This window comes from Carassius carassius, chromosome 6, assembly GCF_963082965.1.
Source record: "Carassius carassius chromosome 6, fCarCar2.1, whole genome shotgun sequence".
Taxonomy (NCBI): domain Eukaryota; kingdom Metazoa; phylum Chordata; class Actinopteri; order Cypriniformes; family Cyprinidae; genus Carassius; species Carassius carassius.
This window is the reverse complement of record NC_081760.1, coordinates 17,986,042-18,006,439: the sequence shown is the minus strand read 5'-3', so window position 1 is coordinate 18,006,439 and position 20,398 is coordinate 17,986,042. Positions and strand designations below refer to the sequence as shown.

Genomic DNA, 20,398 nt, shown 5'->3' with positions numbered 1-20,398 from the left:
ACAAAAACTACACATAGCCTATGGTTTTACTATTGAAATTAATTCATTAATAAATACATTATATAAAAAAGCAAACAATTTTTTTTTTACTGTTATCATTAACAAATTAACCATGGATTTACTACTCTAACCATAGTCTAACCATGGTATTTGTACAACTATGGTTATACAAATGGTAATCAATATTCAAAAATAAAAAAACCTTGTTTAAATTTTCTTTTTGTTGGGGTAATTTTGTTTGTGTTGAGTATTTACAGAGCGTTTCTGTATTTGTTTGTGTTGTGAGTATTTGCAGCATGTGTGCTGTCAAACTGATGAAGATGTTTTCTTAATTTGCTGGTGCTTTTTCTATTTGAACACGTTTTGTGAAGTTGCAGTGCGTTGAGCTCTCTCGGCCACCGTGCCTCGCCCCTATTTTGAAATCTTCACCCCACACGTACGTGCGCAACCATGGCAACGACGATCGTGGAAACAAGCGAAGATGACACACAAGCATATTCAAACAAAAGCCAACATGGATAAGTTGTGTGAAACAACGCAAAATCAACGTTACTCACCTATCAAAAAGAAACAAAGAAACCTCAGCGTCCGAATCGAGCCCTTCCCAATCCTTGAGTTTCTCTCCACTGCTGGAAAGCTGCCCCGATATTTACGTGGGTCCTGCCTCTTGCCTGATTGTAAACCCTCTTCTTTTATCTGCCATCTCTCTCAATCTGTAGTCGATCTGCTAATATGCTAATTTTGAATAAAAGCGTCTGCTAAATGTAAATGTAATGTAATATGTGTCCTGTTCACTCAAATTGAGCGCTCTCTTCTCGCTATCAGGACAAGACACGCCCCTTACCGCTGATTGGCTACAAGTGTGTTTTGGGACTCGGTCAGACACTGCGGTCAAAAGTGTGTTTTAAAAAATCGTTTAGTACACATTTAAGGAGCGGCGGGTCGGGTTGCTTCTAGACTAATGTACATAGCGGAAACTCAGATTAATCCTCTGTTTACCAATAGAGCCTTTCATTGAGACACTGAGGGGGATGGATCTGGTTAATATGTCCCTAGTGCCATCTGCGCGCCTGGTAAGAAGTAGTGGACAAATGTAGGGAAGTAGTTCACTCAGAATTTGGACAGCACTACAAAATGGCTGACACCCCATATAGTGCACTATATAGTGGATAGGGAGCGGTTTCGGACACAGCATTGCTCTTGACTTCATAAAAGTGAAGCTGCCATATTGGTTGTAACGGAGTTATCTGGGACTGTATTTCACTGGTTTAGGATAGTTGCATTCGCACTGGTGCGTCGGTCAGGACACAGGAGGCAGGAATTAGAATTAAAAGTCTTTAATAAAGGTTCAGCAATTGATCAGCACAGTGGGCAACACAGCCAGACCACAGGGAATTACTTGGCATTATCTTCAGAAAAATGTGAAGAAACTGTAGGCATGATTTTGTGTGTGTTATGTTGTCTTTAACGCACAACTTAGAAACAGATGATCGTCAACCAGGCAAATTAAATTCAGTCCGTATTCTAGAGAACCCTATGGGTATCTTGTGCAGTAGGCTCAACCGGAACTGAATGTAACTGATGTATGCAGTAACCTGTGATCTGATTGGTGAATCCTTTTTAACATTGCCGCCCCCAAATATGTTGAACATATTTGTTCCTTTAATAGAACAGTCATTTAGGGGGTTCTGAGTCTTTGGCATGTTCATCAAAGGCAGGAAGAGGGATTAGTCTGGCGACTGGTCGTGTGACCATGTGACCATCTGATCCAGGAAAGGTCTTAACTACTTTACCCACTAACCACATAGCACGTGGAAGTTGTGGGTCAACAAGCATGGCAACAGTTCCTGGGGAAATGTCGATCACATCTGTATGCCATTTGTGACGAGCTTGGAGTGTTGGCAAGTAGTGGCGAATAAAGCTCGACCAGAACTGATCTGTAAGAACCTGACTTTGCCTCCATCTCCGCTGCCCCATGAGCTCTGTAGTTGGGTATACAATAGGTGGTATTGAACTATCGGGCCGCCCCATAAGCAGGTAATTGGGCGTAACGGGGTCACAGTCCGCTACATTGGAAGAAGTATATCCCAGCGGTTTACTGTTTAGGATTCCTTCCACTTCAATGAGTACAGTCAATAGAACCTCTTCGGTTACTGTTTGTGAGCCAATAGTGATACGAAGGGCGGTTTTGACTGAGCTAATCTCACGCTCCCAGGCACCACCAAAGTGTGGAGCGTTTGGTGGGTTGAAGTGGAAGGATATCTTCTGTTTAGCGAGAGACTTTCGCAGTTGAGGGCTGAGAGATGTATAGGCCTCCTGTAGTTCCCTTTCTCCACCATGAAAGTTTGTACCCTGGTCTGAAAACAACTCACAAGGCTTACCACGATGGGCCACAAACCTCCTCAGGGCCATCAAAAAAGAATCAGTGTCTATGGAGGTAAGTAGGTCAAGGTGAACACATCTTGTAGTAAGGCACTTAAAGATTATTCCCCATCTTTTTTCGCACCGTCTGCCAATTTTAATTTGAAATGGTCCAAAGCAGTCCACGCCAGTACTGTAGAAAGGTGGTTTCTGAAGTCACAATCTGGCTGGTGGCAGATCTGCCATTTTTGGAATTACTGGTTTGGCGTTCCACTTCTTACAATCTTTGCATAAATGTTGCTGCCTGCGGATAGCTTCCCGTCCTCTTAATACCCAGAAACTCCTCCTTATTTTGGCAAATATCCTCTCTGGTCCTGGGTGGCAGAGCTTGTTGTCATAGTCCTTTATTAATAGCTTAGTGGCTGTGTGATGAGGATCCAGCACTATAGGGTGGATTGCTGATGTCTCCAATCCTTCTGCACGACGCAGGCGACCACCAACTCGTATTACCTGGCAAGACTCATCTTATTCTGGGGCCAAGGTTAACAGCCGACTGTTTGAAGGTATTGGTCTTTTTGCTTTGAGCAATTTGTACTCCTCAGGGAAACTGTCAATTTGTGATTTCTGGAAGATGAGCATTTCTGCGGCCTGGTAATCTGTTGCTGATGGTTGTTCAGAATGTTTATGTACTTGAACTGTTGCTTTAATCAGCTCGCTCCAGGAAGAATAGTTAGTAGGTTCAGGGATGTTAGGGGCAGCAACTTCTATGACAATGCCACAGAAAATTCCTTTTCGTTGTTCGTCTTTATCCATAGGATCCTGTAGAAGAGGAGTAGCTGGCCATTCAGTTTCTGGTCGGAGTAAAAACGATGGACCTTGGGTCCACTTGTTAGTCACTGACAGCTCCTCAAGCGTTCTACCTCGAGTAAGATCATCAGCTGGATTGCTGTGAGAGTCTACGTACCTCCAGGTACATCCAGCAGTCAGTTCTTGGATCTCCGCTATCCTCGTCCCAACGGACATTTTGAATCTACAGGATTCAGAATTAATCCATGTTAGAACAGTTGTGGAGTCTGTCCACATGACTAACTTACTGATTTCCAAAGTAAGCTCAATCTCAAGAAGTTTGGCCAGCTGAGCACCATTCAGTGCTGCACACAATTCCAGTCTGGGAATGGTCTGCCGTCGCTTGGGGTCAACTCTGGATATCGCTATAATGAAGGTGAGCTGAATTCGGCCTTGTTGATCCTCTATGCGTAAATAAGCTACAGACCCATACGCCTGCTCAGAAGCGTCACAAAATATATGGATCTGTCTGGTAACTTCAGACTGATCTGCATCTAATGTCACAAGACAACGAGGCAGGTTGATAGTGGCCAAGTTAGGGAGTTCTTCTTCCCAGTTTTTCCAGGATTTCAGGAGATCCTCAGGCAAATTGGGGTCATCCCATTCCCGTTATTTATCCCACAATCTTTGGACTAAGAGTTTAGCTCGAGTAGTGAACGGAAGGATGAAGCCAAGAGGATCATACTGGGTTGCTAGTACTCTATAGATGTAGCGTAGAGTACATTGTCCTGCCTTTACTTGGCGGGGTTTGTAGCCAAATGTATCTGACTGACAATGCCATCTCAATCCTAGCGTGGATTTCTGGGGGTCATTTCGGTTTTGGGACAACCACTGCTCAGTACTGTCAGATCGTGCTTCAGATGGCAGGTGCTCAATCACACTGGGCACGTTACTTGCCCACTGGCGAAGTTGGAAACCTCCAGTGGCAAGAAGTTCACGCAATTTATCCACTAACTGCTTAGCTTCCTGAGGTGATGGAACACTCCGTAGGCAATTATCCTACATACAATTATGTCTAGGTCGCGCCACACAAAGCGAAGGAGATGTTTATCATCAGGTAAGAGGCGGACTTGATGAAACATCCCTTTGATGTCACCGCTCACAGCAACTGTGTGTTCACGGAAGCGTAGAAGGACTTCTAGTAAGGATGGACCTAGGGCTGGACCAGGCAGCAGGTAGTCATTCAGAACTTGGCCTTGGAACTGAAAAGAACAATTAAAAACGACACAGTTCTTACCATTATGCTGGACGAGGTGGTGGGGTAGGAACCATGACTCACCCACTTTGCTGATTTCTCTAGGAGAAATTTTCACAGCATATCCATTGACTTCAAGTTTATTTATTTCCTCCTGGTATGCGGCAGGTTTAATGGGATCCCTTTCAAGGCTCCTTCAGTGTTTCTTAAATTAGGCAGCACTGCATCTTTGGTAACCTGAAGAAGTGGCATGTCTTTCTTGCGCAGTAAAGGGGTGGCATAACGATTCACTCCATCAACTAATATTCTTGTGGTTTGATTCTGGAGAAGATGCTTAGTCCTTTTATCTTGTTTCGACCGTGTGACCTCTCTCTCTGATTTGATAGGAATGACATCTGCCTGCCAAAGCCTTTCCACATTTCGAAACAGTTCTGTCTGTGAGGGACTAAAGGTGGCATGCAAACACTGTTGAGTGTTAAGCGTTAACTCCAGCACTCGAGCCGGACCTTGCAGAGTCCACCCCAATCGTGTCTTAAAAGCTGCCGGACCCCCATGGTGGGCCAAAGCGGACTGGCTCTATAGGGGTAATAAGATGTGGATGGTCTGCTCCGATCAACAGCAATGGACAAGCCTTATGGATGGGCTGGAGAGGTAGGCCCTTCAAATGGCTGTATTTATGTTGCAAAGTTGTTACAGGATAGGAGTACTCTGCCAAGCTTAGGGGTTCAGCTGTGAATGCTTTCTGGATGTGATACTTCTTGTACGGTCACGATGGTGTTGAGATTCTGAAAGACACTGCTGTACCTTTAAGTGCAGTAAGGTCATGTCGCTGAGTCGCTGAGTCCTAGCTTCTGGCCTGCTGATGAAAGGAGGATTGTGCGTTCAGAACCATCATCAAGCACCGCAAATGTGTCCAAACTCTGACCATCATGATGCAGGATGACTCGAACAACCTTCAAGAGGACTCTTTTAGAACTTGGAGGTCTATCCAGATAGATTGGTTTAGTGGTAGCACTCACCAGATGTGTGCCCTCATTCACAGTCTTAGTGTTAACATCATGAAGGATCTGTAAATGTTTTCCGTTGAAAATGTGGCAGGGTTTCTTAAAGGGGACACTATGCAGATCTATGACAGCGTGCACACCTCCAGCATCTGTTGTTGGTCTTTATCCAATCTGTGATTTGATCTTTAGTAAGTGCTTGGAATGAGGAGCACTGGCTCAGATAATTATCTTTGTCATCGCAAAACGGGCAGAAAACATTGCTCTTCTCAAATTTATTTGCTGGTTGTCGTACCGTCTGAGCTGCAGTTGGCTGGTCTGCACTGTGAAGGATTGTAGCCGGTCTGGGTTTAAATCTGTAGTCTCTGCTGGACTCCACTTTAGGTCTGACTCTGTCTCATTGGGTTTTGTTGCCACCAAAGGTCTCGTGGTCTTGGCACCACGACTCAAACTTCAACTACTTTGCCAGATCAATTAATGTGTACACAGCACCAGATTCGTTGCTTACACTTCTTCTAAAAGCTGCACGTAGCTCAGGAGGTAATTTAGTAAGCAGTCGTGCTACATGAGAACCACAACGTAGTTCAACGTCTCCCTCTGTACCCAAAGTTTTAAGGAGACCTACGAGTGCTTGTACTTGTAGTGCAAAGGACTCAAAGCTCCTTGTATCGCCAGGCTGGATATCTGGAGAGTCCATAACAGCTGCTATCTTGATCAACACCAGTTGATGAGGACGCCCATATCTATCCGTTAATGCCTCCATAGTGTTTGTATAGGGGTTAGGTGAGTTTAGGAATGAGTCTGCTATCAGGCATGCTTCAATCAATTTTAGATGATCAATAAGCACCTGGTATTTGAACAGCTCCGATGCATCTTCTGGCAACAAGTTAATCAAGGCTAACTTTAGGCGGGTGAATTCACCTGGATCTCGGTGAATGAAATCAGGTATGGTTGGTTGTGGACCCCTGTAGGTTACCTCCTGTCTAGTTGCACTGATCTGCATCTCCCTGGGGTTTGCCCGTGACCCATGAGTTTGGGAACGAGAGGAAACAGCAGGCATTAAAGGAGTGGAGGAAGGAACATGAGTAGCAAAGCTGTCAGGGTAATAACTTTGGGCAGGTGGCGGAGAAAGGCGAGCTTCCATATCTGTAGCATCAACCTGTGCTCTACTGTTGGTAGAAAGTTTACGTGGGGCTGGTAACGGAGGCACTCAAGGATCGTTTGGTTGAGGATCAGGTCTCTCTGGTTCTCTGCAGATGGTTCTAGGGAGGGTATTGGAGTTGCTGGAGCTAAAGGCGGTTGCTCATGAAGGGAGGGAACTTGACTTGGCTGGTTTTTAATTAACATCTCTTGCATACTTTTCTGCATTTCTAACAGTTGTCTGATTTCCTCCTTCATTGCATGCTGTGATTGCCTTAGCTGTCTGTTCTCTCTTTCAAGATATTCATCTCTCTCACTCCATTGATCCTTGATGAGATACCAGGGTTCTGTTTGTGGGCTCCTTGTTTCTATCGAATCAGGTGTTTTCCTACCAGATCCCTCGTCTGTACTATATTGGCTAAAATCCTGCTGGAGAGCCATCCTTCTGTGACCATGCCAGTACTCTTCTCGCCCATGTGGCTGCTGTGCTGTCAAAGAAGCCCCAGGTTGATTTGTATACTGGACTTCGAAGTCTTCTAAGTAAGCTGGATGACGGACTGAACGTTTAGGACGTGCATCTTGAGACTGATATTCATGCATCCTTGTCCAGTGTAAACACAAGGATCCAGCTCGAAGGACCAAATTCTGTAACTGAGTTATCTGGGACTGTATTTCACTGGTTTAGGATAGTTGCATTCGCACTGGTGCGTCGGTCAGGACACAGGAGGCAGGAATTAGAATTAATAGTCTTTAACAAAGGTTCAGCAAATGATCAGCACAATGGGCAACACAGCCAGACCACAGGGCATTTCTTGGCATTATCTTCAGTGATATGTGAGGTAACTGTAGGCATGTGTTTGTGTGTGTTATGTTGTCATTAACGCACAACTTAGACACAGATCATCGTCAACCAGGCAAATTAAATTCAGTCCGTATTCTAGAGAACCCTATGGGTATCTTGTGCAGTAGGCTCAACCGGAATTGAAAGTAACTGATGTATGCGGTAACCTGTGATCTGAATGGTGATTCCTTCTTAACATTGGTAATCCCTAGTCTGCGTAAACGTTCTATTGAATTAATAGGAAATTGTATGATTTTAATGAGAAAACATCACCTAACAAGTCAGCGTTTATAAATCTGAAGTATTTCTGTACATTATTACAATGCAAACACCCTAGGCATGTAAACGGTTATTTTTTAAAGGTCGCAAATTTCCCCTGCTTATTAAAAAGCTACGTTCATTACAGTAGGGAAAATGAACAAGATAAACATCAGACTGACACGACCTCAACATATATAACAAACTACAAACTGCTCATTCTGAAATCTGAATTTATTCAGAGAAATAAATTACTATATACAGTACGGATTTAAAGACATAAAGCTTTATTTCCCAGACAGTAAGTTAAGCTTTTCATTTATAGAGCAATATTACCAACATAATTGTATTATCCATTGTAATGTATTCAAATCCATTTCCGATACTAATACGCTCATGTTTAACAATTCCTGAAAAATTATGTTCATAAAGAAATAGGCTATATTTTGTGTGGGATCAGTTACCTGTGTCGTCAGTGCGCAGCAGACACACCCACATAAACGATTTGAATATATCGTTTATACTGCCCCAAAAGACCATAAACACTGCAGATAACATCTGAAGTAAAGATGAATTTACATACACATAATATAAAAACGAATCCCATTTGACTGATTTGCTTCAAAATCAGTTAGTTTAGGACAGCGGTTTGAATGTATCTCAATGGTGCTCTCTGCTGGTAGGGATTAGTAGGATGGCGGATTGAACACCTCCAGTGGCTTCACTGTCTGTTGGCAGTTTAGAACCAGGGGGGCAGGGTTTCATATTTTTTGAAGCACCCCTGGGCGCCGCCATTGGCTAGCGCACTCCCACCTGCTTTTAGCATTCCATTGACTCCCATTCATTTTGGCATCACTTTGAGAGCCAATAACTTTACATCTGAGGCGTTTAAATAATAATAATAAATAAATAATTCATTACATTTATATAGCGCTTTTCTAGGCACTCAAAGCGCTTACATTGTCAGGGGGTATCTCCTCATCAACCACCAGTGTGCAGCATCCACCTGGATGATGCGACGGCAGCCATAGTGCGCCAGAACGCCCACCACACACCAGCTTACTGGTGGAGAGGAGACAGAGTGATGAAGCCAATCAGCGGATATGGGGATTGTTAGGAGGCCATGATGGTCAGAGGCCAATGGGCGAATTTAGCCAGGATGCCGAGGTCACACCTCTAATCTTTTCGAAAGACTTCCTGGGATTTTTAATGGCCACAGAGAGTCAGGACCTCGGTTTAACGTCTCATCCGAAGGACGGTGCTTGTTGACAGTATAGTGTCCCCATCACTACACTGGGGCGCTAGGAGCCACACAGACCACAGGGTGAGCACCCCCTACTGGCCTCACTAGCACCTCTTCCAGCAGCAACCTAGTTTTCTCAGGAGGTCTCCCATCCAGGTACTGACCAGGCTCAGCCCTGCTTAGCTTCAGTGGGAAACCGGTCTTGGGCTCCAGGGTGATATGGCTGCCGGCACTCCAAAGACTCCATTTGTCCATTAATTATTTCTAAAGAAACACGAAAATGTATAAAAGGCTCCATTACCTTGTATATTACGTCATGGTCCCATAGAAGCAGTTTTTGTAAAAAATAGGCTAACGATTGCATCATAACCTGCGACTCTCTGTCGCACAGTAGAGAAATTACCGTATGGACAGGAAGAGAAGCTCGCAGACAATCTTTTACTGTCTATGAGGCTATCGGCAGGACGTGAAGGCATAAAGTCAAGGGAGATAATTAATCAGAATACTTACCAAAATTCGCTCCTGTTCACGCTCGCCTTCTCTGGAAGATTCGATGGGTGATTCAGATTTATCTTGGCACAGCGATACGAAGACTTACAGGTTGCTCACGTGACATTTACTTCATCCAGCTCAGTTTGAGTCTGCGCAGTACGCCCGACCCCCAGGAAGTGCATGCTTCTAATTGACTTCACTTGTCTCCGTTGAATACAATGGGGTCGCTGTGTCCATTTCTTTTACTGTCTATGTTTAGAACGCGATGAGCAATCCAGTTATATATAGAGAGCATCACAGTTCTGCCCACAGCCCGAGAGAGCTTTGGTTCCGGAAGTAAATTTCCCATTCATTTCTCCCATTGACTTTTGGAAAAATCCGTATCTAAAGAGTTTTAGAGCATGTCTGAGGATAACCAGCTACAGCTGAACTCATAAGCATACAACATATCATTTAGAATGAAAAAACGAAAAGAAAATCCAAATAAAGTCAAAGGTACAAGACTGTGTACATATTTTCATTTTGAGCGAAGGAACTACTCATCCCATAAACTACCGCACCTCACTGAATTCGACTGAAGCCACAACCGCGAGCGACTTCCAAATCTGATGACGGTCGCGCAAACTTTTTCCTCCAGTGAATTTTGTTTGAATGTGCAGTTAATAGCAGTTCTTTCAGTATTAATCGTGTAAATAAATAGTGTTTTATATAGGCTTTGTGTATTGAATTTTATATTTATCATCTTGTATTTTATATTGTGTGCGTGTGTGAAAGTGGTTAACGATAACGTCAGCAACATGGTGCAGTGCTTTGTACCTGACTACAATCACCGCTCAGTCGTCAACACGTGTTGTTGCCATGAATATATTACACAAATGTTCAGTAAATGCACAAAAAGGTATGCCTAGGCTAAATATTGTTTTGACAGTGCCATCATAAAATGCTTGATATGACTCATACCATATAAAGGCTACAGTAGCCTAGCTAAAGTGGACCATAATGCTTACTAACGTTACCAACCTCCCTGCAAAACTCACCAAAACTTTGTAGGTCTTGTCCCTCATGCTGGCCCTTACAAAACCCGCAAGCTGACCCTCGGACATGCTACACTCAACTATATGACCCGAACTGAAGTGGTTTTCACCCCTTTGAACACTTTTGTTTTCCTCCTTGAAAAAAGACATTATGGCAGCCAAGGAGATCATGGTTGCACTGATAAGTCTACCGTGCAAAAACGCAACACAGGTTTTTATTTTATTTTTTTATTAATGATCTTCAGTCCTCACGGACCTTCGTGGGGTTTAACACGAGTTCCACCAATCAGATGCATCACTGTGGGATTGTTCAGGAATGTGGGTAATGAAGTACTTATCCAAGACATCGCGAATAAAAGGCATTTATCTCAAAACAAGGTTAGTGCCCCATGAACTTTTGGCGTTTATATGAGCATATACAATCGCTTAGTACAGCCATAGCTGGATTTAAGTCTACCATGTATGGTTACGTTTTATGGCTTATACCCCAACTGTCAATAGATAAATTGTATTGAATTCTTACTTCCGGCACTGGCTGTTGGCGGGACTGTGATGCTCTATAGATCAGTGATTGTAAAGTTTTTTTCCTACATTTTATTAAAATGTTATGTAGGCGATAAGTTTAATATTTGAATAATTTACTGAGGTGGCATCATTGTTAACTTACAAAAATGATGATAATTTGGTGGATAATTAAATTTTTTTCGTTACACAGTAACAGTAACTTAGATAGTGTATTCATTCTGATGTAAAATTAACGGTCGCCTGAGGGCGCTCTACAACCATCTTATCTGAGCTTAAAAACGTTGCTTAAGCAAGTACTAAAAATAATAAATGCATAATTATGAACGTGTGTTTATTTTTGTTATCAGTATTTTAATAGCATTTAATGATTATGAACTAAAAAGCATTTAAAAAAATATATGTATACCATTGATGAAATCACAAAGCTGACACGGAGGTATGTATAACTGCAATATAAAGTAATTTTGAGTATTATTGCTATTAATATTATTTTATAAAATTAGGTTCATGTAATTTAAAAGTACACGCGCAGTGTATAGGCCAGTGTTGCCAGATCTCGCAAGACAAATAAGCAACCAGTCCTGTGAAAACAAGCCCAAAACAAGCAACTTTTAATACAGAGCCCCCCTAGGTTCCGGGAAGAGAAAAATACATAAACTGTGTGCACGGTTTTACAATCCGTGAGGACGGATTTTAAAATGTGGGTACAGATTGTCACTTTACATCCATGTGGACAGATTGGTAAACTGTGCGCAGTTTTACAAAACTGCACACACGGTACAGTTTATTTATTTTTCTCCCCCCTGAGCTTCAAGACAATGACCACAAAAGTGAGTTTAACCTCCTTTTAACATTATTCAACATTAGAAAACTGATGGGATATTAAATATAGACTGATGTACTGAGTACATTATATACACAGTAAACATCTGATAATTAAAATTTGCACACACAAATAAATATCAACCTGAAGTCACAAATTCTTCATTTATTAGTGCATAATATAAACTCTCCTACAGTCCAGTCAGTCACCATCAGTTGCAACTCGCAATTTATTAAAACTTTAAAATATAAAGTTTACGTCACGTTTTCCTAACCAGAAAAAAAAACCAGATTGCCCTGCTCTGACTCTGATTGGCTAGTACTCATTGCCATCCGGGTAAGAGCCAATTAGAAGCTAGAAGCAGGATGTGGGTGGGAAAAAACTCTGCTGTCTCCTGTGTGTATGGGAAAAGGGGAGGGACAGACAGAACAGGCTAGACAAACCCCTATGTTAAAATAACATAAAGAAAATATCTGCTTGACAACTTATTATGAAGCTGGGATCAAGCCCAAAATAAGCAACTACAATTTAGAAACAAGCCCAAAAAAAAGCGACCCGCGACTACCAATATTTGTAAGCGACTTTACAGAAAAACAAGCCCAAAGTCGCTAATAATAAGCAGACTTGGCAACAAGTCAAGTCACCTTTATTTATATAGCGCTTTATACAAAATACATTGCGTCAAAGCAACTGAGCAACATTCATTAGGAAAACAGTGTGTCAATAACGCAAAATGACAGTTCATCATTGAATTCAGTGATGTCATCTCTTTTCATTTTAAATAGTGTCTGTGCATTTATTTGCAATCAAGTCAACGATGTCGCTGTAGATGAAATGACCCCAACTAAGCAAGCCAGAGGCGACAGCGGCAAGGATCCGAAACTCCATCGGTGACAGAATGGAGAAAAAAACCTTGGGAGATACCATGCTCAGCTTTCCTTAGAAAGCCACGTTTCTAGCATTTGTAAAACTGCATTTTTCCATCTCAAAAATATATCTAAATTACGGCCTATGCTCTCAATGTCAAATGCAGAAATGTTAATCCATGCTTTTATGACCTCAAGGTTAGATTATTGTAATGCTTTATTGGGTGCTTGTTCTGCACGCTTAGTAAACAAACTACAGCTAGTCCAAAATGCAGCAGCAAGAGTTCTTACTAGAACCAGGAAGTATGACCATATTAGCCTGGTCCTGTCAACACTGCACTGGCTCCCTATCAAGCATCGTATAGATTTTAAAATATTGCTTATTACCTATAAAGCCCTGAATGGTTTAGCACCTCAGTATTTGAATGAGCTCCTTTTACATTATAATCCTCTACGTCCGCTACGTTAAGATGACATAACTGAATTCAATAATGAACTGCCTTTAACTATCATTTTTTCATTATTGACACTGTTTTCCTAATGAATGTTGTTCAGTTGCTTTGACGCAATGTATTTTGTTTAAAGCGCTATATAAATAAAGGTGACTTTGACTTTGACTTTGACTAGGGGGGCCGGTTCTCCTCTGACCAGACAAAACCAGCAGTTCAATTCCAGGCTGCAGCAAAGTCAGATTGTGCAGAAGAATCATCTGTTTCCTGTGGTCTTGTCCTGGTGGTCATCTGAGAAAAGGTCTTCATGATAAGGAGCCAGTGCAGAGTTGACAGGACCGGGCTAATATGGTCATACTTCCTGGTTCTAGTAAGAACTCTTGCTGCTGCATTTTGGATTAACCTTAGTTTTTTACTAAGCGTGCAGAACAACCACCCAATAAAGCATTACAATAATCTAACCTTGAGGTCATAAATGCATGGATTAACATTTCTGCATTTGACATTGAGAGCATAGGCCGCAATTTAGATATATTTTTGAGATGGAAAAATGCAGTTTTACAAATGCTATAAACGTGGCTTTCTAATGAAAGATTGCTATCAAATAGCACACCTAGGTTCCTAACTGATGACGAAGAATTGACAGAGCAGCCATCAAGTCTTAGACAGTGTTCTAGGTTATTACATGCAGAGTTTTTAGGACCTATAATTAACACCTCTGTTTTTTTTTTCAATTTAGCAGTAAGAAATTGCTCATCATTCAGTTTTTTATATCGACTGGGCATTCCATTAGTTTTTCAAATTGGTGTTTCACCGGGCCGCGAAGAAATATAGAGCTGAGTATGATCAGCATAACAGTGACGGCTAACACCATGTTTCCTGATGATATCTCCCAAGGGTAACATATAAAGTGTGAAGAGTAGTGGCCCTAGTACTGAGCCTTGAGGTACTCCATACTACACTTGTGATCGATATGATACCTCTTCATTCACTGCTACGAATTGATAGCGGTCATATAAGTATGATTTAAACCATGCTAATGCACTTCCATTAATGCCAACAAAGTGTTCAAGTCTATGCAAAAGAATGTTGTGGTCAATTGTGTCAAACGCAGCACTAAGATCCAATAGAACTAATAGAGAGGTACAACCATGATCAGATGATAAGAGCAGGTCACTTGTAACTCTAAGGAGAGCAGTACTATGATATGGTCTAAATCCTGACTGGAAATCCTCACATGTACCATGTTTCTCTAAGAAGGAATATCATTGTGAGGATACTACCTTTTCTAGTATCTCGGACAGAAAAGGGAGATTCGAGATTGGTCTATAATTAACTAGTTCTTTGGGGTCAAGTTGTGTTTTTTTTTATTAGAGGCTTAATACAGCCAGTTTGAAGGTTTTGGGGACATTAATAATAGTCAGAAGAGGATCCATGACTTCTGGAAGCACCTAAATGGTATAGGGTCTAACATACATGTTGTTGGTTTAGATGATTTAACAAATCTATACAATTCTTCCTCTCCTATAGTAGAGAATGAGTGGAACTGTTCCTCAGGGGTCTATAGTGTCTGATGCGATACTGTAGCTGACGGCTGAATGGTTACAACTTTACCTCTAATAGTATCAATTTTAGAAGTAAAGTAGTTCATAAAGTCATTATGTGATGTTGGGAAATGACAACACTTGTTGAGGCTTTATTTTTTGTTAATTTAGCCACTGTATTGAATAAATACCTGGGGTTATTTTTGTTTTCTTCTAAAAGAGAAGAAAAGTAATCGGATCTAGCAGTTTTTAATGCTTTTCTGTAGGATAGGTTACTTTCCCGGCAAGCAATACGAAATACCTCTAGTTTTGTTTTCCTCCAGCTGCGCTCCTTTTTTTGTGTATAGGCTACGTCACCGTCCGAATCAGTTCACTAATTTATTTGTTCACTCCTTCCTGATATATTGAACTCAACTGCCATACACTATATAGGGATTAGTGAATGAGTGAGCGATTTCAGACACAGCATTGGTCTCGTCTGTGGGTTTTAGGTCCAGATACTGTCCAGATTAGCAGATACTGTGAAATGCTCAAAAGAACGTATTTGAAGCAGGTTTTTTTTTTCTTAAGTCATTTTAAACATTCGTTACGTTTCCGTAACTCTGTTACAGAAGTGTCTGAGCTCGTGTCAGTCTCCATTGATCAGTCCTGATTATTGATTAGCACCTGCAGGTCCTGAACTGAAATGTGTGTGAGGTACATGTAGGGTGTTCCAGTTCCGTTGCCCGCGGGCCCATCGTTGATGGAGAAGGCGTTGGAGAACGGCTGTCCTCTGACCGGGTCGTGAGTAGAGATCGCTGCCATTGAAACCCAGTCACACTTATTGACCACAAACCGAGCCATCCGAGCGACCTCCTCATGTAGCGGAACCGACAGCGGGACGCTGTGAGCAGCGATGAGCGCAAGGCACACCACGAAGAGTGCGCGATTCATGACTGACTGCTGCGAATGACCGGACACTAATTAATCAGATGAGCACAGACTCACTGATCACTAACACTGACCATGAATCGTTTGATTACATTAGTCATGAGCGTCCTCCACAACAAATGGTCACATGATCAAAACAGCTGTCATGTGACTATCAGATAAAACGTGGTTGCAGAAAAATCCAGACCACAAACAATTTATTAAACCTATGAAATAAATCACTATGAACTTTCATCATGAAGGAACTTCAATTGATGAAACTATCTTTAACTTTCTATTCATATTTTAATAACTTTCTAAAACTACTCAGTATTTAAAAATATGCTCTACCAGACATGTAAAGCTCTGCTGACTTTTGTAACTTATAATTTCTAAGGTTTCACTGAACTCTGCCCTCTGAAAATAAACAAATAAATAACAAATAGATAAATAACATAACTTGATATTGCCCTCAACAAATTCAAGCTAATAAAATTAACAAGTATAGTCATAAACATTAAAAATATCAGTAATATAAACAAGTAAATAGATTTCTAAAATGAATGTATTCCACAATTTTATTCAACACTTTAAAGATTTTTTTAAGCACTTACAAGGCTCAGTCTAATTGATAATTTAAATCAAATTAAAAATTCAAAGAGCTGATTAGCCACCAACTAATTTGCACAGGTGAATTTTAATTAAAATCAATTAAGCTCTAGTAGCTAAAACGTAAGCCTGTTAGATAAAAGTTAAACAACGTCACTGCTTGTTCAATTGGTGTGTTCATCAGGTAAGTTTAAGTTGTTTTTGTGTTTGCTTATTGTCAAAAAAAATTTTTTTTTTTTTGTTAGTTTACTTTATTGCCCTTTAGCTATCTAAATCCATTTTGAATTTCTGTAACGTTAGGTAGGCCTATTTGATTAGACTGTTTTCAGTAAGTTAGGAGCGGATGTACTGGTCCGTTTTGCTTGTCTACAATACATATTTTATTTCTAGAGCTTTTCATCATGTCTGGTCGGGGTAAGAAGATCGTCGCTGCACCAAAGACCAAGTCGTCCGTGTCGCGCTCGTCCCGCGCGGGCCTTCAGTTCCCTGTTGGCCGCATCGCGCGTCTCCTGCGGAAGGGAAACTACGCGGCGCGCATCGGCTCCGGAGCGGCGGTGTATTTAACGGCGGTTATCGAGTATCTGTGCGCGGAGGTGCTGGAGCTGGCGGGAAACGCAAGCCGCGACAACAAGAAGTTGCGCATAGCGCCGCGTCACATTCAGCTGGCGGTGCGCAACGACGAAGAGCTGAACACCCTGCTGGGCGGCGTCACGATCTCAGAGGGCGGCGTGCTGCCCAATATCCAGGCGCAGCTGCTGCCCAAGAAGACCAAAGGTTCGCGGGACCCGAACACCAGTAAAGAAGTCCAATCCCAGGACTTCTGACACTCCGACTCTTATTTTTTTTTTTTTTAAGCACTGACTGGTTTTAACCTTAATAAAAATGTTCCCTGTATATTATTGAATTATGTTCATGTGTTGGATTGATAGATTTTCAGAAATGCGCACACGCCCCCAAAAAATCCTCTGGTGGAGGTTTAAGTTTCAAATATACTTTTGGCCATTTTTGTATTTAAGTTACATTTGAGAAGGAAACATTTTGCTATTTAGATCTATTGTTCTGGATCTTTGATTCTAATGTTCAGCCAGTCAAAATCAACTGGTCAACTCAAGACTGATAATGAACCGTTCTAACCAGTTAACTCAACCCCTTGACCACTTTCCCAACTGTTCATTACGAATACCTTCATGCAGAAATGTTATTGGTCTGGCAAATTCTGACAGTTTATTCATCATGCACCTCTCTGAAATAATTTCATAATCCATTAAAAACATGGTTTTCTGTATTGTTTGTTTGATTTATTTGTAGGTTCTTAAAGGTTTAAGCCTAGTTCACAGTATACAAATTTAAATGTCGGCAAATCACTGTGCTGTTCTGACTACATGACTTACTATCCTTCTTGAAGTCGTTATGGTGTTCACACTTGGTGACCCATATGTAAATGATCTGCAACAGGGGGTCAAACACTACATGAGCTGACAACAGCTCTGTCACACTCACACAGCCCCCAATCCGCATTTTGTCATAAAAACACACGTGAATTGGGACGTGAATGATGCTGTTCTGAAAGATTTTGTTCCAATTCTTGTCTCCAAACTTTTCTTAAAGCCATGTTGCTGCTGCTGTTTTTCTTCCACTGGCCTCAACCCATGCCTTGATCTCTCACTGGCTGTAGCACATCGTGACAACTGACACCACATGATGTCGAGTCGGCCGAATGGTCCAGATTTTTAGCATGCTAGATATTTGTTTGGTGTCGGCGACATGTCAGGATAAATTCTCAATACAGGATTTTAAGCCCGATTTTAAGCATTATGGCAAGTGAATAAACTAGCTGACAGGGTCCAAGAGGGTCTGGCTGCAGACTTGCACTTGCACTCTCAGACTTGCACTCTCAGACACTTGCACTTCCGCTAGTGACATCACTTGCAGTCTTTATTTTTTATTTTATAGATTTTTTTATTTTTTACTTTTTGTTTGAATTTCCCAACATTTTATAACAGTAGCCAGGTTGTGAAGACAGGAAAAAATAAACTAAATTACAATGTCACTTGCAATCGCTACTTGCACTCTCTGCTACCTGCGACACTTGCAATCGACACAAATCGTGCTTGTTGCCAATGGAGACAAGACGCTGTGGTGGTGAATAAACGCAACGCGCAAAGTTTCGCGTTAAGCATTTTTCCATATACAATAAACTGTCTACAACTCGTTTATATCACTGTCTTTGTCCATTAAGCTACATTATGTGTTTTATTTATAATGATTTTCTATAGAAGGAAAACTTTTAATGTACAATTTAACGCACTGTGTTCTGTACTCGTCTTCTAGCCTGTACGGAGCTGATCCTTTTAAAATCACTTAATGCATTTCATAATGCACGTTCATATTTGCTGGTTTGTATATACGTTGAGTCAACAACAAGACAAATAGGCTAGGCCTACTGAATTGTCTTTATCATCTTAGTCTGTTATTAGGCCACATTAAGCATTCGCATTGTGTTCATAGCCATCTGCTTGCCTTGTAGTACATTAAATAATAACTATATATCGAATTTGGTCTTTTAATTTAACTTAACGTATCCTAATACATTATGCCATATTGAGTGTTTGTTTTTTTCTACAGGAGGAAAGCGCTTAATGAAAGACTGTGCATTGCGTTCATATTCTGCTGTTCTGTGGCCACGGATTTGCCGGTCTTGTCTTTTTCTTGCAGGACCCTGTACATTATAGTAGTAGGCCTACTAATTTAGTTTTAATCGTTTAATCACCACCACAGCGTCTTGTCTCCATTGGCAACATGCACGATTTGTGTTGATTGCAAGTGATGTCACAGGTAGCGGAGAGTGCAAATAGCGATTGCAAGTGACTTTGTAATTTAGTTTCTTTTTTCTTGTCTTCACCACCTGGCTACTGTTGTAAAATGTTGAAAGATTCAAACAAAAAGTTATCAATAAATAGAAATAAATAAAAAAAATAAAGACTGCAAGTGACGTCGCTAGCAGAAGCACAAGTGTCTGAGAGTTCAAGTCTGAGAATGCAAGTAGCAATTGCAAGTGACATTGTAATTTAGTTTCTTTTTTCTTGTCTTCACCACCTGGCTACTGTTGTAAAATGTTGAGAGATTCAAACAAAAAGTTATCAATAAATAGAAAAAAAAAAATTTAAGACTGCAAGTGACGTCGCTAATGGAAGCACAAGTATCTGAGAGTGCAAGTCTGAGAGTGCAAGTGCAAGTCTGCAGCCAGACCCTTCTCGACAGATTGGGCTGTGATCGGGTGAAAATCGGCAGGTGATCGGCGCTCGCCAGTCTTTATGTGTGAACTACTTGACGCATCAAAGGGGCTCCCTGACTCGAGGGGTGCTGATATCGATCAAGGCCTGTAGGCCAAAATAGCCGCATTTCCACTGTCGAGCCAGTGCGAGCCAGGGCTTAAAGCGGGCCGGGGCGGGGCTAATCGCCTCGGGCCAGTAGCACCGAGGCCAGAATAGGGTTTCCACAGTCAGGTCCTGAACTTCTGCTGCGCGTCACTAAAACACGCCCTTTACACACCTCTCAGAACAACGTCATGCAACCTCAAAATTTCACCAACAAAGAGAAGTTATCTAGGTTGCGCCAAGATGGCGTAGTGATAAGGCATTTTTCTTGAGGGGAGGTACGGCAACGTGTTTTCTTGCAAAAATTTTGTATGTAGTGCATATTTTCGCCACAATTATAAATTGAATAATTTATGGATTCGTTACAAGAACCGAGAAAGACGATTTGAACATACAAAACAGAACTTTATCGCTGTCGTCAAACAATTCTGAAAAGTTAGCTTGCAAAAGGTCTGCTAGCAAAATGTCGACCAAAAAGCAGATGTCTGCACTGGAAGGGATGGAAGTGGACCACGCTAAAGAAAAGCGAAAAATTTAGGAAACTTATTCATATGCCTGTAAAGTTGGAGGAAGATGTGAATCTTCTCCTAGTACACCAAGTAAGACCCCTGCACCGAAAAAAACAAAGAATGTTGACCCAGCCGCGGCTTCAGAGCCAAGCTTAATGGAAGTCCAGAACAACATTATACAGATTCTTTCAGAAAAAATCAATAACCGAGCAGACCACCTGGAAATAATGATAAAGAACAACTCCAAAGAAATTGAGAGCATCTGCGGAAGTTTAAACTCCATTCATTCTGATGTTATGGGTCTGAAAAAAGAAAATGAAAGTCTGAAAAAAGAAAATATGGATATGAAGAAAAAAGCTGCAGAACTGGAACAGCG

General features: G+C 41.4%; 1 protein-coding gene across 2 annotated transcripts; it reads left to right on the top strand.

Moving 5' to 3' along the window:
* The first annotated feature begins 16,246 nt into the window (after nt 1–16,246).
* On the top strand, nt 16,247–17,019 carry LOC132142459 (histone H2A, sperm-like). 2 transcript variants are annotated; one of them, XM_059552345.1, is made up of 2 exons: nt 16,247–16,320; nt 16,527–17,019. In XM_059552345.1, the coding sequence occupies exon 2, from the start codon at nt 16,538–16,540 to the stop codon at nt 16,958–16,960; it is 423 nt and encodes a 140-aa protein (XP_059408328.1). In that variant the 5' UTR covers nt 16,247–16,320; nt 16,527–16,537; the 3' UTR covers nt 16,961–17,019. The 2 variants fall into 2 exon arrangements, with proteins under 2 accessions (XP_059408328.1, XP_059408327.1); XM_059552344.1 differs by lacking the exon at nt 16,247–16,320 and adding an exon at nt 16,360–16,436.
* Nucleotides 17,020–20,398: the final 3,379 nt, after the last annotated feature.